The sequence below is a fragment of the Sphaerodactylus townsendi genome, linkage group LG02, assembly GCF_021028975.2.
Source record: "Sphaerodactylus townsendi isolate TG3544 linkage group LG02, MPM_Stown_v2.3, whole genome shotgun sequence".
In the NCBI taxonomy this organism is placed as follows: Eukaryota; Metazoa; Chordata; class Lepidosauria; order Squamata; family Sphaerodactylidae; genus Sphaerodactylus; species Sphaerodactylus townsendi.
Window position 1 is genome coordinate 65,556,041 of NC_059426.1, and position 16,236 is coordinate 65,572,276.

At 42.0% G+C, this 16,236-nt stretch overlaps 1 protein-coding gene across 4 annotated transcripts in view; it reads left to right on the forward strand.

Moving 5' to 3' along the window:
- The window catches only part of RUFY4 (RUN and FYVE domain containing 4), a 32,078-nt gene extending 18,054 nt beyond the window's left edge, over positions 1–14,024 (forward strand). For 3 of the 4 annotated variants that reach the window (XM_048483395.1, XM_048483396.1, XM_048483398.1), the window contains 5 exons: positions 949–2,841; positions 6,624–6,730; positions 7,627–7,773; positions 8,219–8,335; positions 12,542–14,024. In XM_048483395.1, coding sequence (XP_048339352.1) covers positions 949–2,841; positions 6,624–6,730; positions 7,627–7,773; positions 8,219–8,335; positions 12,542–12,644 — 2,367 coding nt within the window. In that variant the 3' untranslated portion in view covers positions 12,645–14,024. Of the gene's footprint in view, positions 1–948; positions 2,842–6,623; positions 6,731–7,626; positions 7,774–8,218; positions 8,336–8,858; positions 8,971–12,541 lie in introns of those variants that run through there. The other variant, XM_048483397.1, reaches the window with a different exon arrangement.
- The last annotated feature ends 2,212 nt before the right edge of the window (positions 14,025–16,236 follow it).

Consider the following 16,236-nt stretch of genomic DNA (forward strand, 5'->3'; position numbering starts at 1 on the left):
ACAGTGGAGGTTACCAAGACTTATCAGTGCCATTACAACATGCTCAGTTATTCAAGACAGGCAGAAACCTCATCAAAAGACGTATTCCTACATCTTCTTTGGTTTATAGCACCTGGCATAAATTCTAGCAAAATATTAAATGCATCAAACAGTCAGAGTTGACTTGGAGTGCTGTCTGTTACCCAAGTTGCTAACTGGATCTGTGACAGGTCTAGAAAGATTGGCAAACCTAAAGAAACACGTCCAACTTGGAAAGCTGGGAAGGTGCAGTCAGTGACAGTTTATCTACATGAAAAATGTACACTGCAATTTGTGTAATCAGTGCAATTTCTTATTCAGCTCTTAGAGGGAAGATGTACACAAACCCTAAACATGCAGGGTATTCACCTGTTGTACTAGCCTAGGTTTAGAATTTTATATATACCAGCAAGATGAAGGTTTACTTAGCCCTCATAATTCAGGCAGTCTATTCTTTGTAGATGAAGGAGTGCCTGCTCATTCATCATTCATGTTAACTTACATTTGGAAACAGTTATAACATTGCTGTGGGATTACACCTCAAGTTCCAGGCAATTGGCTCCCTCCAAAGCCAGTTTTTCCCCATTTCAGGGTCAAGGGACTAGTTTTTTACAGTTTGCCCCAGGAGAAGAAAGTATATGTTTGTGATGGGCATGTTTCCAAATATCCCATTAACTGCTCTACAAATGTATGACTGTTCTCACTGCTTGTGGAACCATATTTATTAGCTCTTGAGCAGGCAAATGTTAAGTTGTTCTTCAATATCACATTCATTTTTCCATTCATATCAGTGATATATTTTCCAAGGCAAGTTTTTTGTACATAAGCATTTACTCTCTTATAAACAATTTTGACTAACATCAACTATAATTTTGGAGGATTCTATATGATGACAGCACACTAAATCGTGTGCTTGTTTCTTGACCATAGGCTGGGAACTCAAATAGAGATCGTGAGAGCCATCAAGAAGCCAACAAAGATTGTGGGGATCGACCAGGAATAATGGAACACTATGCAATTCAGTCTCCTGCTGATAGCCTATTTAGACCTGAGTTGAAACATTCAATGGAAAACTGGATTGGGCTCTGGAGAAGCAGAAAGAACAGTCTACTGCAGATGAGTTCTCTCCTAAAACTGAATCCTTTCATGGAAAGAAATGCCCAGCGTTCAGGTTCTATTGAAGAGAAACTGGTGGAAGTGCAAAGGGCGAATAGTGACTTGCAGACGCAGATGGAAAAGGAGGAACCAAATAATATATCTTCCAACCAAGAACTTGATTCCCTGCTGCCAGAACTCTGCCTTTGTAGAAAGGCTGAGAGATCACACCAGGGAACCACTGAATGTGTCAGCCTGTGGAAACAGCAGGACTTGGGAATATTGATGTGGGAGCTTGGGGCTTTGCAACAGAAAATATCCCTGCAACAAAAAGAGAACACATGCATAAGACAAGCCTTTTCTGAGGAAAATGAGCCACTGAAAGAAGAGCTGGTAAAACTTAAAAGACAACACGGAGAGAAAATGGAAGAGAAGGAAAAACAGCAGCAGGAGTTTGCCGAGACCATAGGTTATCTCCGAGAGGCAGAACGTAAGATCGCTAATCTGTCCATTGAATGCCAGGAGGCTTGGGCCAAGAAAAAAGCTGCTGAGAAGTCTCTAGAGGAGGCTCAACAACGGCTGAGTGCTCAGGAGGTAGAGAGAAGAAAGCACCTGGCAGACATTGAGGCCCAAGAATTGAGGCGACAGCAACTGACATCTCGATGTCAAGGACTGCAGGAGAAACTGAAGGTGTATGAAGAGAGTCTGAAGAAATGGGAAGCTGAAGCAGTGGCCCTACAAAGTCAACATGGCCAACTGGAAACAACTGAGGAACAACCACAAGAGCTGACCTGTATAGTAACAGAAAGGGAAGAAAATTCATCTATATTGGAGAAGGGTCTCCTAAGGGAGAAGTTAGCGAGAAGTCTTGGTGAAATAGAGGTCCTTGAGAAGGAGAAGGAGACTCTTATTGAAACTCTAGTCTCTCAGGAACAGAGTCTGGTGTTTTCAAAACTAGAAATTCAGGATCTTCGGAAAGAGCTATCAGCATCTCAAGAGCTTGTTGTCAACCTTCAGAATTCTTTGATGGAGCAGGAGAAGGTCCTGAGGAATAGGGAAGACATAGCTCAGAGCTTGCAGGGAGACCTAAATTACCAATTAGCTGAGCTACAGAAGGCCCTGGAGAAAAACACAACACTGAGAAGGGAGCTGGAGGAAATAGCCAGCACGAACTCTCAACTAGAAGCACAAGTTATCCAAAAGCAAGCCAGGTGGGAAAGAAATTTGCAGGAACTTAGGAGCCAACAGGGAACTTTAGAAAAGGAGGTGACCAAGCTGCAAGACGAAAGACAGAATCTCCTGGTCACACTACAACAAGCCCTGGAAAAAAAAGAGGCCTTGGAGAAGCAAGTTCGAAGTACTACTGCCACCATGGAGACACGGACACAGGAGGCCACACAACTTAGAAATGAACTGGAGAACCTGATGACCACCAGTCAAACACTACAGAAAGCCTTGCAGGAAAAAAATGAGATTGTGGTCTCAGACCTAAAACAGGAGTGTCTGACGTTGTCAAACCAAGTAGAGCAACTGGAGCTTGAGAAAATGCGAGCCATTAACATAGCAGAGACGCTAAGTAAAGAGCTGGAACAATCCTGGGAGTTGTCAACAGAAGAAGTAGCTTCAGTCACTGTGCTCAATGTACCATTTGAGACCAGAGGAGAGGAAGTCAAGAGCATAGCCAAGAAGGACACCAGTACTAAGTCCAGAATGGACATTCATGAGAAGGTAGGAGCCCATTGTTCCATATGCAATATGTCAGTGGTAGCTGAGAAATAAAATGCAACTGATCCTGAACACATCTGCATCCCTGGCATCCCATTTTTTTATTGGGAGGAGAATTGGAGGAAGTTTATATCACAACAAGCAGAGACTCCCATACTGCCCTTAGGAGCTCTGGTCATTGTATTTTTGTGATGGTTCCACATAGATATAAAGCCCTGTGGTGCAGAGTGGTAAGTTGCAGTACTACAGTCAAAGCTCTACTCATGACTTGAGTTCGATCCCAACAGAAGTTGGTTTCAGGCAGCTAGTTCAAAGTTGACTCAGCCCTCCATCCTTCCAAGGTCAATAAAGTGCTGGGGTAAAGTATAGACAACTAGGGAAGGCAATGACAAACCATCCCATAAATGTTGTCTGTCTAGTAAACATGATGTGATGTCACCCTATGCATCAGTAATGACCTAGTGCTTACACAGGGTCTACTTTTGCCACTACCTCCCACAAAGATAATGAAGATAATTTGGTGTGTCCTCAGATAGTGGCCAAAATTCTCTTGGTGAATACTGGAACTGGAGAAAGAAGGGTTGCTTAAGCATCATCCGCAGGGAAAGAAGACTATTTTGGCAGAAAGAATTAATAATAATATTTAGTATTTTTATAGTGATTTCTGTGTTCAATGTACTTCAGACATGATCTTGCTATTCAGAACTGTTTTCCTTTACAAATAAGGACCCGAGGCTGAACATGGGTTGCTAATAACTACATCTTGAGTTCATGGCCTAGGTGAGATTTGAACCAGAGAGTTCTCAGAGCACAGCTCATTCATTTGACCATCACTCTCGCTCCCAAAGTAGGCTCACACCTCTATGAAGGAAGGAGTTGTCAGGTCCTGAGATCCAGCCTTCATGTACATCAGGATTAGAGACAAAAATTATAAGTGAGCATTCAGCTCAACTTAGAGTCAATTTTGCATATTTTTAATTGGAATGCAAAAATTTAACTTTGAAATTGGAGTTTTCCAGATTGTGAACTCTGAATTTAGGGGAAATCTAGTTTTTCTGGTTGATCACAAATTTTCGTCAAGAGGTTCTAATGTTCAGTGATATTCATTCATTCATTACCTTTACTAGGCATAGTTCAGTGATATTTGAAAACTGATTTTTTTAAAAAAAACTTCACTTTTAATTTTTGTACAATGTTAACAGTCATTAAGGTTTGAGATCACAACATTCAGATCAAAAATTCAGTGCTGCCTATGAAAACTCATGATTAATCTTGGATTTGGCACAAACATATACAAAAATATGTTCTTAGTATCTTGGGGATTCCATGAACCTCACCTGTTTCATTCCTGTCTTCTTAACAATACTTTGAGGAAATGCAGCATACTTTAGCAGAATATACTGTCCAAATTAAAATGTTACATCTTCTTGTTGGGAAACATAATCAGTAGGTCCCTGAAGGGTCTATACTGGGATTGGTGCTGTTTAACATTCATAAATGATATATCATCAGGTGAGCAGGGTAGATAACGATTATTCAGGATGACAAAAATCCAAGCAGACTACAAAGAGCTTAAAGTAAACTTATCAAAACTGCAAATGACTAATAAAAACACAAATGGCGAGTGAATGTAGAATGATGTACAGAGCCATGACACGTACCGAGACAATTGCCTAGGGTGCCAGAGCTAGAGGGGTGCCACAAAGACTTGGTCAAAGGAGCCAGAACAGTGCTCTTGGATAGTCTCTTCTGCACTGCCTCCTCCTGTGTCTTTAAGGATGACGCTGGGGGAAGCATGAATTGAGACCTTTTGTGAGCTACTAGCACAGTGTTTCCCAACATTTTTGATGTCAAGGTACCCTTGACCTCACTCTTCATATCTCACGGTACCCCTGCCATTCCCCCCACCTTTCCCTCCCAGTGCTCTTGCTTGCCACACACACATCCTGCACCTTCTCCTCCCAGGGTGAAGGGAAGCACTGTGGGGCGGGATGTGGCTGCTAACCTTGTGGCAGGTCCTGCCCCCTGGGCCAGCTCCATGTCCTTGCTGGCACTAGCGGAGGACACAGCAAAAGTGAGGGGGGCTGGTAGCGTTGCCGCAGTGCTCCTGGGACATGCTCACGGCACCCCAGGGTACCACGGAACCCTGGTTGGGAATCACTGTACTAGCACACAGCATGGCAGGGTGCTCCTTGCCTTCCCAAGAGCCCTGCCAAACCCCACACCCCAGTCCCACCTGGGCCAGTAACGTTACCCACTTACCAAGCTTCGGCTGGCCATGGATCTCATCCTCCTTCTTCCCTAAGTCCCTTCCCTTTTCCCAGGGTTTTATTTAATCATTCATTTTATATCTATTCTGCCATTTCCTGACCAAGGTCAGGGCAGCTAACAACAAATTTTAACAGTTTACAAGCAACACATACAAATTATACTTAAATTATACCTAAAGCCCTGGGTTCTGTTAAAAATTCCATGTGGCCCCTGGCATGACTCCTTCGCATCTACCCACCTTTCTCATTCTGCTTCTGCTGTCATATTCTGCTTTCCCTTGGGGAGAAGTGGGAGGGGAGATGGCAGTCGTGGGTGGGTATTGTTCTCTCCCTCATCTGTCCTTCCCTCTTGCCCAGATCTTTCGGGTGTCGGGCTGGAAAATGCATTTATGCCCCACTGTTTCTCCCTACTGAATAGGTGTAAAAAAAGCTTGGGGCAGCCCTGTCAATCTGATGAAGTCAGAACTAGTGGCGAACTTACTGGGAAATAATTCTTGGGGTTGTGGTAGGTAGCTCAAAGATAATGTCAACTACTCAGGCAGTCGTAGTGTTAAAAGGCAGGTTCTATGGTAGGAATTATTAGGGAAAGGATTGAAAATAAAGCAGCCAGCAGCAGCATCATGCCTTTGTATACATTTATACTGTGGCTACAGTTGAAAAAATGTGTACAACCTAGTTGTCTGAAAAGGCATAGAACACATCCATTATTATATTATTAATTATTATATTAAGTTATATTAAGCACATCATCATCATGTGTCCATCAATGGTTAGTAGTGAGAGCTTCCAAGCAACCTGTTGGGGTGGGGCATCCCCTGGCCCCTGCTCCCATTGCTTGGATAGGAAATAAAATTTTAAAACCTGTGATGCCAGTTGTGACATCATGTTACTTCCAATAAAAAAAAACAAGGGGCATGGGGTTGCTCTAGGAATTGCTGGGAATGCTACACTTTTGCCATACAGCAATTCCTAGACCTACCCCACATAATTTCCATTTTTACTAGAGGTGACATGATGGTATCACAGCCTCACCCATACACCTGCCTATAGACCTCTGCTCTATATACCCCTATAATACTTGCCATGAGAGTGAGGTTCAAAGAGAGGTGGGGATGGGGGAGAGGACAAAAGGCAAAGTGAGCGTTATTGCCTTTGTATTCTGTTTCTTGGCTTCCCTCTGTGTGAAATAGGGTATTGAACTAGATGGACCTCGGATCTGATACAGCCGAGTTCTGACATGAGCAAGGTCCTAAATATTGCCAAAGGTGAAAGAATAAAGTTGGAGGGTAAGCGACAGGCAGTTATAAGCTGTAAAGCCTGGAAATCCAATGGCACTTTCTGAGGGTATTCTGATCTAATCATTATATATTTACACATCTGAAAGAGCTGCAGAATCTTAAGTTGTGGCGACTTCTCCCCATTTGCTCCTGATTAGGAGGAAAATGTCTGCTCTCTCACTCTCTTACTGTAAGCAACTGATCTACTGTGCGTTTTCCTTCCCCTGATTTCCTTCAGTGCCAGACTAGCCATTTGGACAAAATGATGGATGGTGTTCAGAAGGCAAAGCAAATACTGGTGGCCAAGGAGAAAGAGGTGAAGTACCTCAAGCAGCAGCTGAGCCAGTAAGTGCAGTAGCCTCCTTACTTCAAATTCACTGAGAGAATCTGAGTTAAGAACCACTCCATCACCTACTCTGTGCTCCTGTTTATATTATTTCCTAAGGCATTGTGGTGAGGGATTACATGATGATGATGTGCTTAATATAACTTAATATAATAATATGGCAAAATTATTCCATATTCTTTCCTTCATGGCAGTGCACATGGGGCCCTCCACCCTTTTATATTAATAGCAACACTGTGAGGTATTGTCATGAATTATGAGATATCCTCCTAGGTACAGTGTGTCAGTTTGCTTTGACCTGTATAATCCAGGCCAGCCTGTTCTCATCATCTCGGGAAGCTAAGCAGGCTCCGGCCTGGACAGTGTATGGATGAGAGACCACTAAGTCTGGGTTTACTAGGCAGAGGTAGGCAATGGCAACCCTCCTCTGAATGTCTCTTGCCTTGAAAACCCTACAGGGGTGCCATAAGTCAGATGCAACATGATAGGGAAAGAATAATAAAATAAAATTTTAAAGCGTGGCAGTGAATGTTGTTGAAAGGAAGGCCACTTCCTAGTTGATTCTTGAGCATATATAGATTCCACTTGACCACCTATAATTGAGCAAATACTGACACATGTACAGAGACCATCATGATGAATAGCAGTGATCAAATAGATTTTAGAGAAACTCCAGAGGTCAAAGATATCTCACACTATAAACTTAAACTGCTTAATAATCATTACCTTTACTAGACTTTTTTGGGAAGTACAATAGGGGGAGGACATGTTTCCTTCCTTGAACTACAGTTCCTTAAATTTTTTGAAGGAAGCTATTATAGTTAAAGTGATATAAACCAGAATTACCTCTGTAATGTTGATAGGAGTTTAGAAAAAAAATATTTCTTCTCCTTAGGTCTCAACAGGACAAGCAACAAGAACAACGGTTGCTGAAGAAAATCCAACAAGAATTGCAGGAAAAAGAAAAGAAATACCAAGGGGAGCTGTCAGAACAGAAGGATTTAATCTGCAGCATGAAGGGAAGGCTGGTGGAGCTACTGCGGTGAATAAAGGGAGTCCAAGGGGAGCTGGGGGAAAGAGGAGGCATATCTATGTGGGTGACTTTGAAAATGTGGTACTTGGATAGCACAAAACCCAAAGCACACTAAATAAGGGAGAGCTCACCAAGAATCACATATTCCCTGCTTGCCCCTCAATTCCAATCTATATCTTGTCTGCTATTCCTGCCATAGGCTTCTCAGAAACTTTGCTGGAAAAAATTTACACTAGCTTTTGTTAAAGATTTTTAGTAAATGGATTTAAACCCTAGCAACTTCTGAATCAATTCAAAGAATATGGCTAGACTGGGTTGCCTTTCATATTTCTGGGATCCCAAGAGGAAGAATGAGGTTTAGCATTGTTTCAAGTTAGTCCCCAGTAATTCTCAGTCAAGCAAAGAGTGAGAATAGTGACTGATGAGTTTCTCTGTTTCCCCTTGCCTTCCTCAGGGAAAAGGATGCCCTGTGGCAGAAGACTGAAGGCATCGATTCCCATACTCAGATCTCAGGGATGTGTGCTCACTGCAAAAAGGATTTCAGGCTCTTGTCATGCCGATACCAATGCAGGTGATGAATCCAGTAGTTTTATTGTTGGTGAGAGGAACTTAAAGGGTAAATATGTTTGTGAACCATTTGCTGACCCGTTAGCTCCACTCCATTCAGCTCTCCAAAGTGTCCAGGCACCTGGTAACTGCCCCAAGACTCCACTCAGTGCTGTTCCATTCTCCTGGCTCTCCTGACCTTCAGAGGACTTTCTCTTTTTCACTTCTCTTTCTGTACACTGCCAGCAACTGGTTTTTTTTAAAATAGGAATTACTTCCCAAGGGGGCTAGTACTTTCAGTTTCCTGTCCCATGTTGCTGCTGTAAGGCTCCTTCTAACGCTTGGATCTTCCACTACCCATGGTATTCAGACAGGGGGGTCATTTTAATTTCCAAAGCTCTGATGTTTGGTACATGGGCAATACTTGGGAGCAACTGTCTTCCACCTTCCTGGCTGTCTTTAGCCAGGAAGGAGAGATACTTTAAAACTGAATGTTGGGCGGGTTTTTTTAATCAAGCCCCAGATAAAATGCATTTCTCCACTTACAGGAGCAGAATATTTCTTGGGGGTCTCCATTTTAGGACTCCTTCTACATCTGCCTCCTATTCTTGATGCAGTCTGCATGTCAGAAAAGAGGCCTGATCAAGAAATTAGCCTTCTTCTTGTGCTGTGCAGAATGACAGTACTTGGACAAACAGGAGAATCATTTGCTGCCAATGAACACAGGTGTGTCCACCTTCTGCCCTCATTGGAGCCATGTGGCTTGGATTCTAGCAAAGAGACAGGTCTAGCAAGGCAAGGAGCAGGCCCCATGGCTGGATTGTTAAGGGCCCCAGGGAACTGTCCAATCAGGGCAAGAAGCAAGACAGCTGGAGCAATGGAGGAGCTGTCCAGTTAGTGTTGAAATAGAAGACAAAGAGCTATGCTGAAGGAATCTGCAGGAGCAACATCCAGACAATTTTATAGCTGGGGCTCCCTCTTCCTGGTGTGATTGTGAAGATAATCCTGGTCATGAGTCTGAGATTCTTCCTCATGAGTAGAACTGTTGAAAGTGTGTGTGGGGGGGGCTCACTCACTTTACTTTCTGATATGTCTTCAGCCACAGCTTGCTAACTTTGTTCTGGGAGTATTTATGATGATTACAGGGGATTCTGAGCTGGGAGGTTATTCTTTACACATTTGGCATAGTCCAAAGTTTCAGCAGGGTCCACTGATGCATTTTCTCAACAAGCTTCTCAGAGTCCTGTTCAGGTATGTTGACTCACCCCTCTGAGGTACTGGGGCCTACAGGGCATCCTCACTGGAATGCCTGGGTCCTCTTGTCTTGCTCACAGAGGAAGACCTTCCAGAGTCAGAGTCTGAGAGTTCATGGGATATTACACCATTGCAGCCAGCTGTGCATAGAGCTCATAGATTCAGTTCTGAATTCACATCACCGTCAAATCCCTGCATGATGTACTAGTCATGACCTTTTGCACATGAATATCTCTAGTTCAAACATGAAGCTTTCAGTAACATTAGAACTGTACATTATTCAGAGGCATAGTGAGGGGTAATGGGTCAGAGTATTGACCTATGAGCTGGGAGACCAAGCCACTTTCCCATGGAATCTTTCTGGGTGACCTTGGACCAGTCATGCTGTCTCAGCCTGACCTACCTCACAGGATTGCTTTGAACATAAAATGAAGGAAAGGAGAATAATGTAAACTGCTTTAGGTCCCCATTGGGGGAAAAGGCAAGGTATAAATGAAGTAAATTTAAGTAATTAAAAATGAAATGTACAGAACCATATAGGAATTAATTGGTATCCTATAAATGCATAGAGGCGAGCCAAGAACCAGGTTCATTCCCCTGCACAATGGTTTTTAGATTCTTTTCCACCCTGTCCTAACAGATCAGTGTATCTATTTCTCATTTTATCACAACATCAACTTGTAGGTTAGCCTGACAAGGATTTGACAGTGAAGGCCCAAAGCCATCCAGGGAGAATCACAGTTACAAAGGATTTTAACCTGGATGTCACATGTCCATGTCTGCCACTCTAAGCTGCTGCAACACGCTACTCCTGTAGCTGAAATTTAAGGTCCCCACCACCACTACCTTGGTAAACAACAGCTGCAGAAAAGGGAAGTCTTCACCCAAAATAAGATGTTGTGGTTTTTATAAACTCCAAGAGTGGTAAGGGCTGTTACCAGCGTCATAAGGTGGGAAACATCTTACGAAATACAAAATGAGCACCTTTTGTTTTCAGTAACTATAGTTGTTTTTCTTTTTCATATTTATGGCCAAAAAAGGGACAGAGAGAAGCCCTTCAGCTGCTTGCAGAGGTGTAAAGGTGGAAGGAATTGAGACTGCATTCTTAGCTTGCTGAAGGCTTATTGTTTTTTCATTGGTGAGGCCCATGTTTACATGTGCTAGGAATCTTTGGAAATGCTGAAAATTCACAAAATTCAGCTTCCTGAGAATCTCTGCTTTCATTTTAAAAAGCCACTCTAGTTCATGTGACTTTGAAGATATGCTTTGTGGGCAAAACCAGCTGAAAGCTCAGCAGTCAGATCAGCGACTAAGTAAAAGTTCAGATTATTGGGGCAAAGCCAGGATGCTCTTCCCAAGACTACAAGCATAACTTAAAACAGAAAAGAAGTGGAATAAAATATACAAAATAAAAATTATGTAGAAGTTGCCTGGTTTGCAGGGGTCTCATTTTTCAAATTTTCCTGACATGGGCTTAGATCATCACTAGTGTTTCCATTAGCCCAAGTCCTTATACTGGCAGAGAGCAAATGTTGCATCTTATCCATCCTGCAGTAGCCCACTATGCCCCTCCTGTTCTCTTTTCAGGGGAGAAGGTATGTTCAGGAACAGGATTTCAGAAGGCATATTAGGTAAAGGACTCATGGTCCGATTGCCCTAAACACAGAATTTTATTACTTGTCAGCAATCACATAATTCACTTGGAGAAGCTGGTTGCTACAGTTTTGTTCATGGTGTCAAGGTGTCAATCTGAAAGCACAATAAATTGGTTTAAGATTAATCAAGACTGTTTTTTCACTCTGGTTTATAATTCAGGTTAACTGACAGTACAATCCTAAACTGAGACAACCTTTCTAAACATATTGACTTTCAAATAATTTAGAAGGGTATACCCTCACACAGAACGGCACTGCATATGACTGTGTTCCAAAAGACATACCAAAGGAACGGCACAGACAGTTGAGGTTGTTCCATATCTTTGATCCCTACAGCTTTGAGAGCCAGTGATGCAATCTGCTTTCAAAACTCATCTGTATTGTCAGTTGTGCGAATTGTAGCTCAGAAAATCACAGTGAGAGCACTGATAGCGCCCCTTGGTTTCCTTTGACATGCAAAAGTGTTTCCTTTGACTTTTGGCCAGTAAGGTACAAAATGTCCTTTTTTCTTTTTCTTTTTCTTTTTTTCTATAGGTCCTTCTAGAATATAAATCATTTAATTTCTGTCATCTTTTGCCTTATATCAGTAAATATCTCATTCTAAACAAGGCGATAAAAAGTAAGATTAATAGATCCATAAGATGAAACTAGAGACAGATGGGAGGATTTCTCTATAAACTTAGTTTGCAGAAAAACCTGAAATCTAAAAAATAATTACACATCACAAAAAATTAAAATTCCTCAAATAAAAGCAACACCTGTAGCTTTAAGGAAAGAATGTCCATTAAGCTCTCAGTGGCTATTTTGGAGGCTGCTAGGCAACCACAACAATATTGCTGATCATTCCAAGCCTTGGTTTCTGTAAAACAGAGCCGTGTGGGAGGAGAGGTGTGAGTGATATTAGATTATTTCCTAACAACATTCGTGCCTGCAGGATTTTTGCTTATATACTTTGAATTAAAATGAAAAAGACAGTGACTCCACCAGTTTCCTCACTGCTCCGCCACCAAGTAAATCAGAAGAGCCCTGCCAGCTTCAATTGCAACTGCATTTTTTAAAAAATCAGAAAAATCCCTATAAACCAGATTTTCAAAAGGAGAGAAGGACAACAGGGTAAACACTGGAATATAACCATAATTGTCCAGATTCTCTTAATAACAGTAGAGTGTAATTGCTATGTCAGTTCTAGGGGAAAGCCTACAAAAAGCCTTTTTAGCATCACTTCTTGAAATACCCTTATTCTCAGTGTAAGGGATGAGTCTGTAATTTGTTTCAGATCAGATGGCTAAATCAGTAACAAAATGGATTCTGTGTCTCTGCAGGTTATGCCACAGTGCTGTGTGCCCTGCTTGTTCTGTGAACAGTGGACCTCGGGAGCGCTGCTGCCTTCTGTGCTACCAGAAGAAAAACAGCCAAGGCAACTGACATCAGGTTTTAAAGAGCTGGCATGTTCCCCCATCTGTGAGTTATCTAGGAAAGAGCCCCCACCCCAAGTGCCACCTGAGAATGGATGTGGCTTCCTTTGAAGCAGGCATGATTGTAGATGAATCAAGAGGACCATCATAGCAGTGAGGGAAGTGGCAGCGGTAATGTCAGGGGGATTGTATCTAGTTGATTGAGATGCATTCCTAGCTCAATGTAACTGCTACAAGATATATGTAACCAGCCTGCTGTCCTGGGACATTCTTTCCTTGATCTTTGCTTTATGGTTTCACACGCTGAGTAGATAACTAGGCTTTCCCCTGACACTTTGGTTTCACGGGAACTGGGATTGTTTCTGTTGTCCTGTGGGAGCAGGTTGCCAGGAGGCTCTATCTCTATCTATTGCTGACCTTGGGGCACCTTAGCTCTAAACTAACTCTCACATTCTTTGTCAAAATGGGAGGGGGAATTAACATTGGAATAAAATGGGTAGCAAAAGCCAGGTTCCCCAGAACTGGCTTTGCCCAGTTGAGTGCTTCAACGCCTATCAAACACTGCTGATCAACAATACAGAGTCCGTTCATTGCTTCAAGGTTCAAGACCTAACAGATAACAAGGGACAAATTAAAAATTAAATCAAAATCAGGGATGATCCTTCTGAATATCAAGGACATTTGAATGCCATTTCCACTCTTTCTCAGGCCAAATGCTACTGGTTGAATGTTTTTAGCTGACATTTCTGTGAGCAAGGTTGGCTGGCTTCCAATTGCAGTCCAAACCCACGGCCATGCAATTTGCTTTCAGTCCCTCTGGCTAACCATTTCTCAGAACTCCTTTCAGAGATACAATGCACCGGGAAAACCACCAGTTGGCTAGGAAGAGGGTGTATTTCCATCCAGTTTAAATTACAGAGAACAACTAGTCAGCCTTCTAATCTGTGGGAGTTACTGGAGATATGTATATGCACTGCTCAGAATATGAACTTCCAGTTCAGAATATAAATAGCACATCAATAAGATGGCAATTTCATGAGAACAGTCCTGTTCTCTTCCAAGCATGCTTATCTGCAGCAGCCCTAGCAGGGAGGGAAAGAAATTTTGCCAGTCAAAATTTAGTTCCTCAGCTAGGCCATGAAATATTTTTGTCTTACCTTAAAAGCCTTGCATAAAGCTGGTGTGAACCTCAAGACCATTTAGAAGATTGTAGGGATGAGGGAACAGTACTGACCATTGTTCTACTACCATTTTCTTATTATCAAGAACTGGGGAGGGCTATTGTAAACTGGGCGTCATAATTGTACCATCTAACTGCTATGAAAAATGATGATATTGTTATTTATTGGAACGTTATTTATGAAAATAAACATGTGTGTGTGAATGAAAATCATTTGTGTGGCTTTGATTTGGTTCTTTCCCTATCTTTTTGTAAAATAAAACTTATTTTGTGTTTCCCAACTAGTTCATTAGTTAAGAAATCTATAGTAGTATTTTATTTTTGATACATTTATGCCCCTGCAAATGATGGTATTAAAATGTAATTTGGTTAATTTGGAGGAAGGATGATTGCTCACAATAATTGTTGAATATGAAATGTAGCATTGTGTCCTCAACATTAAGGCCACGTTTTACTATTCTGACCTAACATTCAAGGAGATATGGAATCAGCACTCTTGTGAGGAAAGAAAGGCTGGCTATACATTTTATAGAATTAAAAAAGAAAATTAGAGCCAATCAGAAAAACTCAAACATGAGTTTAACCAAATCTTAGCTATGCTCAGCTAAATAAATTAAAACACGATAAGGCGAGTGGTATGGTTTAGGTGGGGATAAAAGTCTTCCTGCTGCTTTTAGGACTTTCAAACTACATCTCATCACATAGCCACCAGCATGTAAAACTAGGATCTGGGAGACCTAGTAATTTTCAAGAGTGATTTTATTTTTGCGGGAAGGTGGGACAAATAGGAAATTGCAAACACATGTTTTTAAGATGCCGTAAGGGGGATTAAAATGTGCTTCCAGGTGCCAAATTCTATGATGGGAGATTTGATGTGCTCTGTAGTGGGGTTAGAGAGCCTGAGGTTTCCTTGTTTCGGAAGGAATTGCCTAGCCTCTAGTGTGAGGGCCAAAGCAGTAATTAAAACTGGCCCATCCACTGCCACTGGCTTTCACAGGGGCACAGTCTTGCCACCATCCCTAAAGGTTACAGTGGGTGTGTTTGGCCTCATTAAGGTTTCCCTGTTTTATTTTCTGGTAGCTGGTGGTCCGTATGCCAGGTGTGGCCTATGAAATTGATTCTGTACTCATACACACTGTTCTAGATGATAAAATCAGTGTTGGGCTATGAATAGGGAGTTTTGCACAGCTAGCCCAAAGGAGGTCCTGCATGCATGTTTTTCATCCTGTATTCCGACCAGAACATGCAGGGCATCCATTTAGAACTTTCAGCCACAGCCAGTTTTTGTACCTGTAAAGTTAAAAATAAATCAGGGAGGTGGGTGAGGACTCAGATACTTTACTCGAATTCTGTGACCTGTGATTTAGGTAGACAAAAGAAAACATTGACAAAAAGTTGTTAAACATCTTTATTTTGATCTAGAATGCAGCGTGTTTCAGGTAGATACAGAATTCATCAAATACTCATGAAGATCAGTCAGTGACATATGTGGATGGTGCATCCATAAACCAGATGAACCAGCACAACACCATAAAATGGCATGTCAATCAGAGATGTCCCTTCTGCATAACTTACTGCATTGAGACAGTGCAGTATTTATACCCTTAATAGGATTTCTCCATGGGTGCTCTGGGTGATGCTATTTCCCACACACATACTTCCATCCAATGTACCAAGCATCTGTCTCAACTGCCATTCTAGGGATAGGGGATCTTTTGTCTCAACTGCCTTGCCTGAAATAAAGATTGTGCTGTCTGTCATTGCTAACCATTCTGCTGCCAATGGAAAACCCTAAAGGACAATGGCTGCCTTCTTTCTGGGCAATGGGGCAGAAAAGCAGAGGCACTCACATTTGCCAAAGGTGCCAGCAGATAGGCTACTTGGCACCCCAATGGCGGGTTTCCCATAGTCACTTTGTGTTCTATGACTCCCAGTTCTCATGCCACAACATCTCAATTGATGCCATTTTAAACAGGAGCTTGGGGTTAATCTGTCATTTGTAAGGTCCAGGAATGCATTGCCCTGCATTTTAGAAAGTAAGTTCCATTGAAACTATCAAAGGTTAATTCTGACAAAATATGCTCAGGAAATAAGAGATCTGCCTGTTTGACTGGAGAATAAATGGGCTACACTGCAGACAAAGTGAAACAGTTTTAGGTACCTTTGATTAACACATGGCGATATTCCTGTTGAAAAGACCTATACGTGCCTTCCTTTTGTCTGGATGCTATCCCATCAAAGTTTCTCACACTTCTTTGTGAGAAAGGAAGTTTAAAAGGTGTCACTGCCAGTGTGTATGTGTCATTCATTCATTAATGTATTGGTTTTATATGTCACCTTTCCCCTCATGTGGCTTCTAACATTTAAATAAAATACAATACTGGTTTAAAACAAAGTTTACATCCAACACCAGACATTTCTA